Source organism: Prionailurus bengalensis, chromosome X (assembly GCF_016509475.1).
Source record: "Prionailurus bengalensis isolate Pbe53 chromosome X, Fcat_Pben_1.1_paternal_pri, whole genome shotgun sequence".
Taxonomy (NCBI): domain Eukaryota; kingdom Metazoa; phylum Chordata; class Mammalia; order Carnivora; family Felidae; genus Prionailurus; species Prionailurus bengalensis.
In genome coordinates, this window is record NC_057361.1 from 87,505,145 (window position 1) to 87,522,084 (window position 16,940).

General features: G+C 36.8%; 2 protein-coding genes across 2 annotated transcripts in view; both read left to right on the forward strand.

Moving 5' to 3' along the window:
* The first annotated feature begins 369 nt into the window (after window positions 1-369).
* LOC122478027 (small ubiquitin-related modifier 2-like) lies at window positions 370-2,107 on the forward strand. The gene has a single exon (XM_043571670.1). The coding sequence runs from the start codon at window positions 523-525 to the stop codon at window positions 808-810; it is 288 nt and encodes a 95-aa protein (XP_043427605.1). The 5' UTR covers window positions 370-522; the 3' UTR covers window positions 811-2,107.
* Window positions 2,108-15,604: 13,497 nt separating this feature from the next.
* RADX (RPA1 related single stranded DNA binding protein, X-linked) overlaps window positions 15,605-16,940 on the forward strand; it is a 92,588-nt gene continuing 91,252 nt past the window's right edge. The window contains exon 1 of the mRNA XM_043569836.1: window positions 15,605-16,366. Within this exon, the coding sequence (XP_043425771.1) occupies window positions 15,724-16,366 (643 nt within the window). The 5' untranslated portion in view covers window positions 15,605-15,723. The remainder of the gene's footprint in view (window positions 16,367-16,940) is intronic.

The window sequence follows — 16,940 nt, forward strand, 5'->3', positions numbered from 1 at the left end:
TCACTAGTTCACTCTATTGTTGATAAGCATTTGGGTTGTTTACTATTTTCATTATTTACTACAAATAACGTTGCCATGAACACTCTCATACTTTTATTTTGGGTCACATATATAGGCATTTCTGTTGTGTATATATACCTGACTGGAATTACTGGGTAATACGATAAACTGTAATATGTATAGCCCATCAGTGTTCCAAAGTAATTCTATCAATTTATGTTCCCACCAGCAACGTGGGAAAGGTTCTATTTTTTTTTAATTTTAGCACTCCTCAATGGATATAGAGTATTCTCTGATTGTTATTTTAAGTTGCCTTTACTTGATAACAAAATTGAGTGTCTATTTATTGTCTTACTGACCATTTGGATATTGTGTTTTTGATGCAGCTGTTCCAGATTTGTCAGTAAAAATATTTGGGTTGCCTCTTCCTTCTGCCGCTCCCAGTACTGCTTGTGTGCTCATTGGGTGTGGACCTGATACCTTTTTTGTGAAGCCACAGCTGAGGAGACTCCAGCACTCGCCATGGCTGACAAAAAGCCCAAGGAAGGTGTCAAGACTAGGAGCAATGACCATATTAATTTGAAGGTGGCAGGGCAGGATGATTCTGTGGTACAGTTTAAGATTAAGAGGCATACACCACTTAGTAAACTAATGAAAGCCTATTGTGAACGACAGGGTCTGTCAATGAGGCAGATCAGGTTTCTATTTGATGGGCAGCCAATCAATGAAACAGACACACCTGCACAGTTGGAAATGGAGGATGAAGATACAATTGATGTGTTCCAGCAGCAGACAGGAGGTGTCTACTAATAATGGAACCTGCTACTTTACCCCAGAATTCTGTCCTTCCAGATCAAGAAGACATTCTCAATTAGAAAACCGCAATTTGGTTCCACCACAGCCTGACTACTACGGTATAGTTTTCTCTAGTATTTCATTTTCCCCTTCCCTGTTCATTTACTGGACATAAAAGTAACTGTGTATGTGCACAAGCATATTGCATTTTTTTAACTAATTGGCCAATAGTATGTTTTTATTGACATCAAATGGAGATGGGAAGGGCAAATACCCCATTTCTGTGAAAATGCTCCTTTTCTCCACTAGTGGCGTGTTCATTCAGCTCTTTATATTCCAGTAAGTTGTTTTGCTCTCACTGCTTAACAAAACAAAGAGCAACATAAAAACCCTTGCATACCTTGTTAGATTGGAGAATTTTAATGTTTTTCATTTATGATTGAAAAACTAAGTTTATAATTTTTTGTACATAGCTGTTACATATAGGGCAATCTGTCTTTAGGTAGGGATAAAACTGAATCCTAGATAGCTTTCCTTTCAAGTAAAATGTCTTGTTGTCTAAATAAACTCCGTGTTTAAAATGAAAAAAAAAATAACAATTGGGTTGCTCTTATCTTTATTGATTTGTAGTTCTGTATAATTCTGAATCTAAGTCCTTTCTCAGATACAGGTATTGAAAATATTTTCTCCCATTCTGTGACCTGCCTTTCACTCTCTTAATAATGTCTTAATTTTAATAAAGTGGAATCTATTTTTTTTGTTTAGGGTTAGTGCTTTTTGTGTCCTTGCTAAGGAATGCTTGACTATATCAAGGTCATTAAGACATTATCCTATGTATCTTAAATAACTTTCATTTGTTTCACCTTCCACTTTTAATCTATGATCCATTTGGAATTGAATTTTGCATATAGTTTGAAATTGATGCAAAGGATTATTTGGATTTATTGGCTAACCCAGGTAATCCAGAGCCACTTACCAAAAGGACCATTTTCTCCCCTGCTGCATTATAATGGATTGTTTTTATCATAAATGACAGTATACATATAGATCTCTTTTCAGACTCTACCATTGTTCAGTTTTTATATATTTGCAAAAATCACACATTGGTTAAATTGTTATAGCTTTGTAAAGTAATTTGATTTCTGTAAATCATCAAATTTTGTTTTTCTACAAGATTTTAATTGCTGTTATTGCCATTTGCAATTCTATGTACAATTTAGAATCCACTTGTCAGTTTCCATTTTAAAAAGCCTACTGGGATTATTATTTTGTATTGGAAATTGAGTTATAGAAAATAAACATCTTTAAAATATAGAGTTTTCTAATTGGTGGCCAGTGTACAATTCTCTTTTTATTTAGGTCTATGTTAATTTCTCTCAATGTTTTTGTACTTTTCTTTGTAGAAGTATTGCAATCTTTTGTTAATTTTATCCCTCAATATTTGATAATTTTTTTAAATAATGCCAGTGGCATTATTTTTCATTTTATTTTCTGCTTGTCATTAATGTATAGAAGTACAAATCATTTTTGTATATTATGATGGTTAATTTTATGTGTTAAGTTGACTGGATCAACGTGTGCTTAGATATTTCACTAAACATTATTTCTGGGTGTCTGTGAGGGTGTTTCTGGATGAAATTAGTATTTGAATAGGTGGACCAAAAAAGTAGTTTGCCCTCCATAGTGTGGATTGGCATCATCCTATCTGTGGAGTGGCTGAATAAAACAAAAAGGCAAAGGAAGAATTGAGCCCTTACTACCTGATTGCTTGAGCCAGGATATCAATCTTTTCCTGCTGGCCTTGATCCTCATTCTCAGGCCTTCAGACTGACTGAATTACACCACTGGCTCTCCTGGATCTCCAGCCTGCAGATGGCAAATTGTGGAACTTCACAACCTCCCTAATTGTGTAAGCCAATTCGTCATAATAAATCCTTTCCTAAATATATCCTATTGGTTCTGTTTTTCTGGAGAACTCTGACCAATACATACAGTGACCTTATATCTGGCAAACTTGCTAAATTTATTTATTAATTCTAGTAAGTTTTTTTGTAAATACTTTTAGAATTTCCACACACACAGCCATGTCATCTGTAAATAATGAAACACTTATTTCTTCCTTTTCAATCTTTGTAAGATCCAGTTCTCTTTATTTTTTAAGTTTATTTATTTATTTTGAGAGAGATGGAGACAGCGTGAGCAGGGTAGGGGCAGAGAGAGAAGGAGAGAGAGAATCCCAAGCAGGTTCCACACTGTCAGCATAGAGCCTGATGCGGGGCTCCAACTCACAAAACCGTGAGATCATGATCTGAGCCAAAACTGAGAGTCTGACACTTAACTGAATGAGTCACCTGATCCATTTCTCTTTCTTAATTTATTTTCTAAAATATCCAGTTCAAGTTTGATTAGAAATGGTAATACAGACAACCAGGTCTCATTTCTGATCTCAGAGGGAAAGCTTTCAATATTTCACCATTAACATGCCTTGTGTTGGGAATGTTTTAAAACCCTTTATCTGATTAAGAAATTTTCCTTCAATTCCTAGTTTTCCAAGATTTTTTCACATGAATAAGTGTTGAATTTTATCAAAGGTTTTTTCTGCCTCTATTGTGATGATCATACAGTCTTCTTTTCTGTTAAGGTGATGGATTACGTTATTGCCTTTTAAATGTTAAACCATTCTTTTTTTTTTTTTTTTTTTTTTTTTAATTTTTTTTCAACATTTATTTCTTTTGGGACAGAGAGAGGCAGAGCATGAACGAGGGACGGGGCAGAGAGAGAGGGAGACACAGAATCGGAAACAGGTTCCAGGCTCTGAGCCATCAGCCCAGAGCCCGACGCGGGGCTCGAACTCACGGACCGCGAGATCGTGACCTGGCTGAAGTCGGACGCTTAACCAACTGCGCCACCCAGGCACCCCAAACCATTCTTTTATTCCTCAAATAAATCTAACTTGTTTGTGATGTAGTTAACTATCCTTATTATCCTTGGATTTATATTGCTAATATTTTGCGTAGGAGTTTTGCATCTATAGTCATAAGAGATTTGGTTGATGGTATGCCTTTCTTATAATGTCCCTGACAGGTTTTAGTGTCAAGATTATAATGGCCTCATAAAACATGTAAGGAAATGTGTCATTCACTCTTTTTTTAATTTCTGGAGGATTTTAACATTCATGTAATTTTTGCCTTAAATATTAGTGATAATTTACTGCGAATCCATCTTGATCTGGTATTTTCTTTGTGGGAATATATCTAATTGTGGAACCAATCTCTTCAATATGTATAAGATTATTTGAATTTTATATATCTAATTGAAATCAGTTTTAGTAAGCTGCATTTTTTACATAACGTGTGCATTTTATGCAAAACATCAAATTTATTGTTCATAATATCTTCTTGTCTTTACAGTATCTATAGATTCTATACCGATGTCCCTTGTTTCCTGACTGATACTTATAATTTATATTTTATGTTTTTCTTATAAGTATTGCTACAGATTTATCAATTTCATTAGTCTTTTCAAAGAGCCAACTTTTGGCTTTTTTAATCTTCTCTGTTGTCTGTTTTCTATTTTTTTGTTTTCTGCTCTTATCATCTTTCTCCTCCTTTCTTGCAGTTTAATTTGTTATTTTTTAATCTTTTTGAGGTGGGTGTTTATATCATTGATTTTTAGCCTTTCATCTTTTCTAATATATTCACATAAGGCTATAAAGCTCTAAGCACTGCTATAGATGCATTGGGCAAGTTGTAATGTCATGTAATGTATTACTTAATTTTTCAGTATTTGGAGATTTCTAGTCTTTTTGTTATTGATTTCTACCTTAATTGCACCCACTGTGGTTAGAGAACATACTCTGATTCCAGCCACTCAAAATGTGTTGAGAATTGCTTTGTGGCTCAGCATATGGTCAGTTTTGATAAATAGTCCAGGAACAATTTGAAAAGAGTGTCTTCTACATTTACTTCATACAACGTTCTAAATATGTTAGAACATATTTGGTAGTCTTATTTATGCTTCTATACCCATACCTTTGTTTTGTCTGCTTATTCTATCATTTTATTGGAGAAGGTGTGCTAAAATCTTCACATTTGTTTGTAGATTTATCTGTTTATGTGTGGAGTTATGTCAGCTTTCACTTAATATATTTTGGAGCTATTTTATTTTGTTTTTTATAATTTGTTGTTGATTTGATCCTTTAATCATTGTCATATGTCTAATATCTCTCATAATACTTTTTACCTTAAAGTCTAATTTGCCTTACATTAGTATAATTATAGCTGCTTTATTTTGATTCACGTTTGCATAGTGTATCTTTTTCAACATTCACTTTCAAACTTTCTATCTTCTTTAAGTAAGGTGTGTCTGTTGTAAGTTGCACATAGTTGTAGTTTGTTTTTATCCAGTTTAACAATTTTTGTGGTTTTTTTTAATGTTTATTTATTTATTTTGAGAGAGAGGCAGTGTGGGAAGGGCTGAGGGAAAGGGAGAGAGAGAATCTTAAGCAGGCTCCATGCCAGTGGAGCCTCACACAGGGTTTGATCTCACAACTGTGAGATCATGACCTGAGCCAAAATCAAGAGTCAGATGCTTAACTAACTGAGTCACCCAGGTGCCCCTACAATCTTTATTTTTTAATTGGACTATTTACTCTATTAATGGACTATTAAATATAAATGTGATTTACTGGGAAATTTGGGTTTTAATCTACCATTTTACTATTTGTTTTCTATTTGCCCTCTTTTCTTTAGCCTGTTTTTTTTCCTTTACTGCTTTATTTTGCATTAACCAAATTGTTATTTCATTTTTAACACTCTTGTAACTTGTCTGTGGTATTTTTTTTATTAATAGTTCCATTTCTCACAATTACAACATCCTTCTTGGCTTATGAAAATCTACCCTAACATAGTGCTCTTACCACTTTTCAGACAAGGTAAGAACCTTATAACACTTCAACTCCATTTATACTCTCCCATCTTTTGTGCTATTATCATGTATTTTAATTGTGCGTATATTTTAAACTCCAAAAGATACTATTGTTCTTTTGAATGGACAATATTTACGTAGATTTACCTGTATTAACTCATTTTAGTATTCTTCATTTTTTCTTAAATTAATTGTTTCCATTTGGGATCATTTTCCTTATGCATAAACAACCCCCTTTAGTATTTCTTTTAGTGCATGTCTGGTAGTTATAAATTCCCTCAATTTTTGTTTCTCTTAAACCTTTCTGATTCACCTTCATTTTGAAAGAATTTTTTCCTGGTTGGAACATATTTTGCTCAGCACTTTGCAGATGTCAGGTCATTTTCTTCTTTCATTATTTCTTTTGAAAATTCAGTTGTCAAGATTATTGTTGCTCTTGCAAAAATGATGTGTCTTTGTTCTCCAGTTACTTTAAAATTTTTCTCTTTGTTTCTGGTATCCATCAGTTTTACTTCAATGTACCTATTGTCTGGTTTTCTTTCTCACTATATTATTTTTCTATTGTTGCCATAAAGAATTACTATAAATGTAGTGACTTAAAACAACACAAATATGTTGTCTTATAGTTTTGTAGGTCAGAAGTCCAGTATGTGTCTGAATGGTTAAAGTTGTGAGCAGGGATGAGTTTCATTCCTGGAATGAAAATCCGTTATTTTACTCGTTAAAGCTTTTGACAGAATTCAATTCCTTATGCTTATAGGACTGAGGACACATTATTCTTGCAGCCTGGAAGCTGAGGGCCATTTCTAAATTCTAGAGGTCACCTTCATTCCTTGGCTCATGACCCCCTCCTCCATGTTTAAAACCAGCAATGAATGGTCAAGCCCTCATTCCACATCTTTCACTGCTGCCTTCCTCTTCCACTTTTAAGGGCCCACCAGGATCCAAGATACTCTTCTTATCTTAAATTCAGTTGATTAAAAATATTAATTTCATCTACAACTTTAATTCCCTTCTACCATGTAATATAACATATATGTAGTTCTGAGGACTCAGATGTGGACATTTTGGGGGATGAAATCAAATGAAATGAATCCGCCTGCCGCAGTCATTATTCTGCTTTAGATTCATATAGCATCTAGAACATGTAGCTTAAAAACTTTCTTCAGTTTTTGGGGCACCTGGGTGGCTCAGTTGGTTGTCTGACTTTGGCTCAGGTCATGATCTCACAGTTGGTGAGCCCGAGCCCCGCATCGGGCTTCGTGCTGACAGCTCAGACCCTGAAGCCTACTTCGGATTCTGTGTCTCCCTCTGTCTCTATTCCTCCCCACTTGCACTCCGTCTCTCTCTCAAAAATAAAGATTAAAAAAAAAAAAAAACGTTCTTCAATTTGTAAAAAAAAAAAAAATCCTTGACAAGGATTTCTTCAAATACTGGTTTTGCATTCTTTTCCTCTTGTTCTCCTATTCCAACTACATATATGTTAGATCTTCCCACCATCTTATCCCTGTCTCATTCTTTTTTCTATATTATCCAATGTTTTTCTGAACTTTAGTCTGGATACTGTCTATTGACCTATTACTATCCTGTCCACTAATCCTTTCTTCTGTTCTGTTTAGTCTTTGTTAAATTTATCCATTTAATTCTTAATTTCAGTTATTCTATTATTTAATTACTGAATTTTCACTTGACTTTATTTTATAACGTCCATATCTCTGGTAAAATTATCTATTATTTCCTTTATTTATTGAACATATTATTGATAGTTATCTTAAAGGCCATTCTGTTTACTCCAACTTTTTAATCACCTATGTGTTTGTTTCTGTTGAGTGTTTTCTTGATTTTTTTTTTTATTTTTTGTCATTTGGTCCTGTTTCCTAGCATATCAGGTAATTTTTTATTTGTACATAGAAAATTGTAGTGGTTCTGGATTATATCTTCCTCAGAATAAGATAAATTTTTTTTTTCTAAACAACAGATAGAGTGGGGGATAGATCATCTTAACACAGTTGTGGCTGACTGGTCTATTGCCAGTTTAAACTTACTCACATGATGCAACCTTCCTTGGGCTCAACTAAAAACCTAGGTTGTTTATTAGGGTATTTGGAGATTCCTGAATTCCTGTTTTTGCCTTCCCAGCACTCTGTGATATTATGACTCTGTTTAGCTTAGTATCATTTTAGCAGCTGATTTATGCTTGGTTTCTTTGCCTCTCACCCTGAACAGGCATAGGTTAAAAGTCAGGTAATGCCTCAAGGGGAAATTTCATGCAGAATGTTGATCACAGGCCTTTGTACATCTATATATGTAAATATATAGATACAGATAATGTTATCTACATCTATATATATAAATATCTATATATATAAATATATAGATGTAGATATATATAGATAGATATATATATAGATGAAATATATAGATGTATATATATAGATATTTATATATATAGATGTGGATAATGTTATCTGTATCTATATATATAATTAATATATAATATAATATATATTATATATATTTTAGCCATAAAAAGAAGGAAATCCTGCCATTTGTGACAACATAGATAAACCCTGAGAGCATTATGCTAAGTGAAATAAGTTAGAGAAAGACAAATATTATATGATCTTAAGTGAGATGTGTTAATGTGGAATCAACAAAAGCCAAAATCATAGAAGCAGAGTAGATTGGTGGTTGCCAGGGGATGTGAAGTGGGATAAATGTGGAGATATTGGTCAAAAGCTACAAACTTCAAGTTATAAGAGTAATAAGTACTCAAGATCTAATTGTAGCATGATGATTACAGTTAAAATTATTCTAATGAATACTTGAAAGTTGCTAAGAGAGTAAATCTTAAATGGTCTCACCATAAGAACATCAGCAAAAATGTTGTAATTATGTGAGATGAAGGTTGTGTTAAACAACCTTATTGTCATCATTTCACAGTATATATGTGTATCAAATCGCCACATTGTACACCTTAAACTTAAACAATGCTATATGTCAATTATGTCTCAATAAAGATGGAAAAATGTAAATGGACTAACATCTGCAATTCAAAATTCCAGCGGCCATTTTTGCAGAAATTGACAAGCTAACCCTAAAATTCCCATGGAAATGTAAGGGACCCAGAATACTTAAAATAGTCTCAGAAAAGAGGAACAGGGGTGCCTGAGTGGCTCAGTTGGTTGAGCATCCGACTCTTGGTTTTGGGTCAGGTCATGATCTTGTAGTTCATAAGTTCAGGCCCCACGTCGGGATCCACGCAGACTACTTGGGCTTCTCTCTCTCCTTCTCTTTCTATCCCTTCCCTGCTTGCACACTCTCTCTCTCAAAATAAATCAATAAACTTTTAAAAAAAATGAGTGAATTATATTTTATGTGAATTATATTTCAATAAAGCTGTTGTTTTTTAAAATAAATTAGCATGGACATCTTTAAGTAAATAGCCTATTGAGAACCAACTTGCTGGCCCAGGCCTATTTCAGGTAAGGCAACCCAGTATACATACTGGTATTCATATTTCCAAAATTTTAGCCACACATATCAACAAACAAATTCTTGAGAGGAGAAATATAAACACTGAAGCGTGCTGGATATGACAAATGAGAATAAGCAGGAATAAATTAATCTGTAGAATCCTGGGAGTTTGCTGGCAGTACCCCTTTCTCAGTCAGGGAAACAAAGACTTAATTAGTTAAAAATACTCAAATCCAGGGGTGCCTGGGTGACTCAGCTGGTTAAGCGTCTGACTTGGGCTCAGGACATGATCTCACAGCTCTTGAGGTTGAGCCCCGCATCAGGCTCTATGCTCAGAGCCTGGAGCCTGCTTTGGATTCTGTGTCTCCCTCTCTCTGTCCCTCCCCTGCTCACTCTCTGTGTCTGTCTCTCTTTTTCAAAAATAAACATTTAAACTTTTTAAAAAAATGATCAAATCCATATTCCAATAGTCTCTTACAGATACATAATATTGAGATTCAGAAGAAAAGCTAACACACCGAAATCTTTACAAAAATAGTAGGATTTTAAAGGACAGAAGAGAAGGGGGAAGAGCATCAATTAACTATTAATTGCGCATCCAATATGTACATAGGATAAGCAAGGGCATGGGAACAAATATGAATATTTATTTGAGTAACTGAGGGGCAAAAGGAGTCTAAAACCATTGTTACGGTAAGCTTGTGTTAGAGACCTTTGTGTGTGTGTGTGTGTGTGTGTATTTGAGTATATGTGTGTGTGTATAAATATATATGTATATATATATATATATATATACACATATATATACATATCCAACAAATAAATCAAAACGTTTCTGCTATCAGAGAGAAAGGTAACACAGAACATTCTTGATTCCAATGAGGTAGGGGGTATTAAAAGCTATGCAGACTCATCCTTGTATGCAGAGGAAATTTGGTTAATAAAATCATCAAGATCAGCCTTAAAAACGAACGATGTTGGTAAAGGGCAGCGCTGAGCTGGAGGTTGTAGAGCTCTGGTTGCCAAGCAGCCACCCTCAGGCCCTCTTTGGTTACCGTGGTGATGTTTGGAGAGCTTACCTAAATACTCTTTGAGATATCATCCGAACTCTCCACGTCCCTTTAACACCAGCTAGTCATGCCACTTCTTTTTCTTCCTCCCCCACATCTCTACCCACACTGACAGAATCTTACATATTAGATGAACTGACAAGTGTACCTCCAATGCCCAATGCTTCAGGCCAGGAAATGATTTTGATTAACCTCCCTATTGCAAATAAATGAAAGGACGGTTAAATTAATGAGAAGATCAAACAAGGTTATTCAAAGAAAAATAACTAAAATTATAATAAACAAACTAAGGCTTTTCAAATAAAAAACTTGATATAGTTGGGGTTTAATCCAGGATCTAACTTTATGTCATGGAAAGGGCACTGGCTTGGTAATCAGGAGACTTGGCTATCAGTTCTAATTCTCCATCACTTATCACAGGGTGGTCTTGGTCATGTTAGCTCCCTTTTCTGGGCCCAAAATTCGTCATTTGTAATAAAAGGGGGTTGTACTATGTAGCAGTTGTATTTATACTTTTCTGGCCACAATCTATGGTAAGGAAATCATTTTACATCACAACCCAGTATACACATACACCAACAAATCTGAAACAAAAATTTTACAAAACAATCCTTACCCTTACTTTGTGTGATGCACTCTGACATTTTCTGTTCTATTCTCTTTTTTAATGTTTATTTATTTTTGAGAGAGAATGAGAGAGGGGGGGGGTTCGAGCAGGGGAGGAAAAGAGAGTGAGAGGGAGAGAAAGGATCCCAAGCATGTTCAGCACTGGCAGCTCAGAGCCCCATGCAGGGCTCGAACTCATCACCTGAGCCAAAATCAAGAGTAGGACCCTTAACGACTGAGTCACCCAGGCAACCCTGTTCTATTCTTTTTCATGTTTTTAACTGCTGCGTGTGACCCAATAAATTGACATCATGACCTCATTAATGCCTCACAATGCTCAGTTTGAAGAACACCGAACTAGTGGCTATCTAATGGCTCCTACAGTTCTAGCATTCTATGATTTTATGTTATGCCAATATCTTCTTTTTAAAATAATGTTAAGAATCACTACCATTCATTGAATTCTAGGTATGTGCCAAAAACTGCTTTAGGCACTTCATCCATATGAACTTATTTAATTTTTCAACAACCATGACTATTTCATTAGTCCAATTTTAAAGATAAGAAAAATTAATGGGCTATTATCTGCATACCAAATTTGGTGGTCTACCAAAATTAATTTCATGATGTATTTAAAATGTTTTGAATATCTTAGAATATCACCATTTAATAAAATAAAATATTATATTGCCTGCTTTTATTATTTTACACTCTGGAGGGCACTATAACAGATCATCCAGATCTGAGGGGAGAAAAAAAATCAATGACCTAAATGATATCCATTACTGGCTCTAAAAGTCATTTCTCTTACTTTTTCTGTTATTGTGTAAGTAACCCTAAAACAGACACTTCTAATGCCACAACGGGGAACATTTATACATAGGTAAGATAACTACCCAAGTAGGCACCTTAATTCTTAGAGAGATGTACTGTCAGCAGATTGTCAGTAGAACAATACAAGACTCCAAATGTGGTATCATAGTCACTGTGCATGTTTATTGTGTGTAGTATTGCAAAAAAAAGAAAAAAGCATAGGTGCTATTTTTTCCTGATTCCACTAATTACTGAAACACTGAGCACCACTGCCAATATTTATCTTTTATGAATTAGCTAGAAGGACTTAGAAAATGATGATACAATACTATTCTGCATAAACTTTACTGAGTATATAGTTTAGGGGGGTGCTAATGGATCAAATATGAAAGATTTTGAACAATTCCTCCTGGATAAATAATAGAGATGGCTGATATTTAATGTCTCTTGCAGTAAATCCAATAAAAATCCAAAATGTCGTTTATTCATTTAACAAATACTATTGAGCACCTGCTATATGCTAGATACTTATTTTGGCACTGGGGATTCAGCAGCAAACATAACAAAGTACTCTGGGAGCTTAATTACTTTGTGTTTTGTACGTCTGGATTGTTTAATGTATTTGTTTATAGAGAGGCATACTTATGTATATTCACTTTGGTGGAAAGGTGGTAGGAGTTACAAATTTCATTTATTTAAAATATTTGAGTGCCTTTTATGCATGACAGTAATGAAAGAACTAGGCAAAACAAAAAAAGAATAAATCAGTTTGTGCTCTTAAAAGGCTTACAGTCTAGTTAACTTAGTGGTTCCTAACCAGTGGTAATATTACCCCTCATGGGATCTTTGTCCATATCTGGAGATACTTTTGGTTGGCAGGGGAGGGAGATTAGTTCTACAGGCATGTAGGTGGGTAGAGCTCAGGAATGCTGCTAAACATCCCCCAGTGCACAAGACACCCCCACAACAAATAATTCTGTGGTCCAAAATGTCGAAAGTGTCCAGATTGAGGAACCCTGAGTTAGAGGGACAAACTACATACATTAGAAGTTTTGTTTTTAATTACAAGGTATTAGATGATAAATGCTAAATAAGTGATACACACCAGGTGATACCAATAAGAGACAGAGATCATTCTAGAATGAATTAGTTATGGGAGTCTTCATGAAGGAAGTGGGGCTTAAGCTGAAGTATGTCACTCTCCTGCTCAAAGCAGAGGAAAGCCCACAGAGACCTGCTACCTCTCTGACTTCATCTCCTACCACTCTCTCCCTCCCCCTTCCACTCCAGCGGATGGCTTTAGCATTTCCTTGAAAATATCAAGCATCCTCTTGTCTTATGGAATCTGCTTTTGCTGTTCCCTCTGATTCAAATGTACTTTTCAAAGATATCCACACATCTACTCCATCACTTCCTGTAGGTCATCACTGTTCAGTCTGTATTTTCATAAAGATCCCTTCCCTAATCTTCATATTCTAAATAAAATATTAACTCTTGCCCATCCACTCCCTTTCCCCTTATTATGTTTTTTGGTCTCCACAGCAAGATTGTACCCTGCCCAGGGCAGATACTCAAGAAATATGTGTAGAATGAATGAATTGGTTAAATAATGTCAGGGGTGTTCAACCCAAGCAATGAGAAGAAGCTTGGCTAAAGGATCCTCACTACGGTTATTCCCAGTGGCCTAGAACAGTGCCTGCATCATGGTAGGGACTTCATAAAGAGTTAATAAATAGTGATGAAATAGTAAAAGGGGATTAATATAATCAAAACAAGCCTATAGCCACCTTTGCAAAGTATTTTTAGGACAATTACTACATTCTGTGTACAGGCATACCTCATTTTATTGCACTTCACTTTATGAGCTTCACAAGTATTCTGTTTTTTACAATTTGAAGGTTCAAGACTTCAGTGAGAAAGTTACTGCAGATGTGGTAGAAATAGCAAGAGAACTAGAATTAGAAGCCTGAAGGAGACTGAAGATGTGATAGAATTGCTGCAGTCTAATGATAAAAATCTCAGGGATGAGGAGTTGCTTCTTATGGGTGAGCAAAAGCGGTTTCTCGAGATGGAATCTACTCCTGGTGAAGATGCTGTGAAGATTGTTAAAATGACAACAAAGGATTTAGAATATTACATAAACTTGGGGTGCCTGGGTGGCTCGGTTGGTTAAGTGTCCGACTACCGCTCAGGTCATGATCTCACGGTTGATGAGTTGGAGTTGCGCATCAGGCTCTGTTCTGACAGCTGAGAGCCTGGAGCCTGCTTTGGACTCTGTGTCTCCCTCTCTTTCTGCCTTTCCCCATTCACACTCTGTCTCTCTCTCAAAAATAAATAAACACTTAAAAATTAGAATATTACATAAACTTAGTTGATAAAGCAGTGGCAGGGTTTGACAGGATTGACTCTGATTTTGAAAGTTCCACTGTAGGTAAAATGCTATCAAACAGCATCTCATGCTATAGAGAAATCATTCATGAAAGGGAAGAGTCAATCAATGGGACAAACTTCATTGTTGTCTTATTTTAAGGAATTGTCACAGCCACCCCAACCTTCAGCAACCATTAACCCCTGATCAGTCAGCAGCCATCAACAATGAGGCAATCAACAAAATGATTATGACTTACTGAAAGCCCAGATTATGGTTAGCAATTTTTAAATGTTTATTTATTTATTTTGAGAGACAGAGAGAGACAGAGCAAGCTAGAGCAGGGGAGGGGTAGAGACAGAGGGAGAGGAGGGGAGAGGCAGAAAGAGAGGGAGAGAGAGAATCCCAAGCAGGCTCCATCCGCGCTGTCAGTGTAGAGCCTGACAGGGGCCTCAAACCCACAAACCGGGAGATCATGACCTGAGCCCAAGTCTCAGATGCTTAACTGACTGAGCCACCCAGGCACCTCCCAATTTTTAGCAATATTTTTAAATTAAGGTATGTTCATTGTTCTTTTTAGACATAATACTATTGCACACTTACTAGACTACAGTATAGTATAAACATAGCTTTTATATGAATTGGGAAACCAAAAAATTCATTTGACTCGCTTTATGGCGATATTCACTTCATTGCAGTGGTCTGGAACCAAACCTGAAACATCTTAGAGTTATGCCTTTATACTAGCACACATGGGGACATGTAATAAATATCTTATTTTTAATTTGGACTATTGTTATCAGCTTTTTCACTTTACATTCATTCTGTATACATTCCTTGTAGTTTAGAAATGCAGTTTCTGACATTCTATACCCTAGCCCTCTGTTACACCAGTTATTGTATAAAACATAAATACGTTTTAAGAATTCTAAAGACAGCTCTTTACCAAGCCAGTTCTATAATTTTCTGTTTTCATTTGCACTTAATCACTAATTCACCAACCCTGCACTTAGGGAGTCACTACAGACAATTATGCTAATAATGCTTACAGCAACAGCAACTAAGGTTTAGGGAGGACTTTTTGTGCGAGCGTCTTTCCTGAAGGCTGTGCATACATTACCTGGTTCCGTTCATAGTGTACGAGACTTGTGGTATCACATTCATGTATATTAATGAACTCTAATTTACTTTCTGTAGCTGGCCCAAGGCCCAAACCCCCAAACACCTGAGCTACGACTACATAGCCCGCTTCCAGACACTTTCTCTTTCCATTGCCTCTCAGCACCCTCCTTTCTAGAAGAGCTCAGAGCGCTCCTCCCCCTCCCTCCTGCTACATTTTGGGAACCATGGCGACCAACGCTTTCTCCCCCTCCCTCCCCTCCCCCCAGACATTCAGGCAAGCACCAGGTGGGATGATCTGCTACGTAACGGCGCGTGTGATTGCCTAGTAGCAGCGCTTGTGAGTTGGAAGCTAGCCGAGAGAGGGGTGGGGCTAGAGGGCTTACGCGCGCGCGCGGAACGTCTTCACAGCCTGGCTTCGGGGCGGAGCCTTACCAGTCGGCGGGATCAGAGTAGTGATCGTCGCCTAGCGCGCGGTTTTCTGGTCTCTCAGCTTCTGACGGGACAGACTAGCTTTGGGGAGTAAGGAGCGTACGCAGTTACCTAAAAATGTCTGGTGAGTTAGGTCAGCCTCAGGCCGGCCCCTCACATGCTGGGCTAGATTTGCCGAACCCTGAGAGAAATCGGGCTGGGGTCCCGGGAGGGGTGATCCGAAGGGCCGGTGCCCAAGGGCGCAGGTCCTGGATCCAAAAGGTTCTTGAGCAAATAACGGATTCACCTCTGCAGTGGGTCACCCCCTCGGAGGTGGTGCCTGTCGCTGTGCTGGCCGTCCAGAGATACCTGTTAGAGGATGAACCACGCGACACAATACCGAAACCTCCCCTTTACTGCTATGATGTGACGATCTCAGACGGGGTATACCAGGAGAAGTGCTACCTGGACCCCAGCCTGAACTTTCTCGTGTATAAAAATATTCTTAAAGTCGGCATAGAAATGAAAATTTCCAGAGTCTCGTGTCTTTACAACGAGAAAAGATTAGGCCAAGGGATCCTGTGCATAGATAACGTCCACTGTGGGGAGACCTTAGAGGATATTTCTTTAGAAACTCCATTCAGAAATAGTGCGCACGAGGAGGTACCCGAGAGGCCTTTAAGAGGCGGGAAGAGTCATTACCTGGCCCTGTGGAATAACGAAGATCCATATGGAGATATTTGGTTAACCAACAAGCAACCTGAGGAGCACAATTTTAACAGTAAGTAATTGGAGGGAATGACGGAGGGGTTAAGAAATAGTTTTCGGGAGCTTGCGTTAATGGGAAAGGAAAGGGGGGTGCGTTGGTATTGTTCATTTCAAGCCGCGAGTGGAAATAGACAAGTTTTCGTCAATGTCAGATTGGCACTCGCTTAATGAAAATTTGCGCAACCCGTCATTGCTTTGATTGTTCAAGTGGCCATTCAGGAAGTGTCTGAATACATCTCAAATTTAATCTGGCACACATAGCGTGTGTGCGTTTGCCTACGGTTTAATCTTCGTTTCGTTCAGTTTGTGGAAATAGTACTCACTGTGTTGGTTGGCGAGTATATAGATTTGAAATTGGCATGAAAGGCATAAATATTTGTGGGTTGTGCGTTTTAACCGTGATTCAAAAACGGATATTCCGTGATTTATTCCTTAATAATTTGCATTAATGAAACGCCATCTTTATGTCTTTGTAGCAGTTATGTAAATATTGCTTTTTTTGAGCGTGTGATTTTTGTGGGCAGGCTTGGAATTTTCATTCTTATGTTTCTTATTACGTATCACAGACAATACTGAGAAGTTTAATT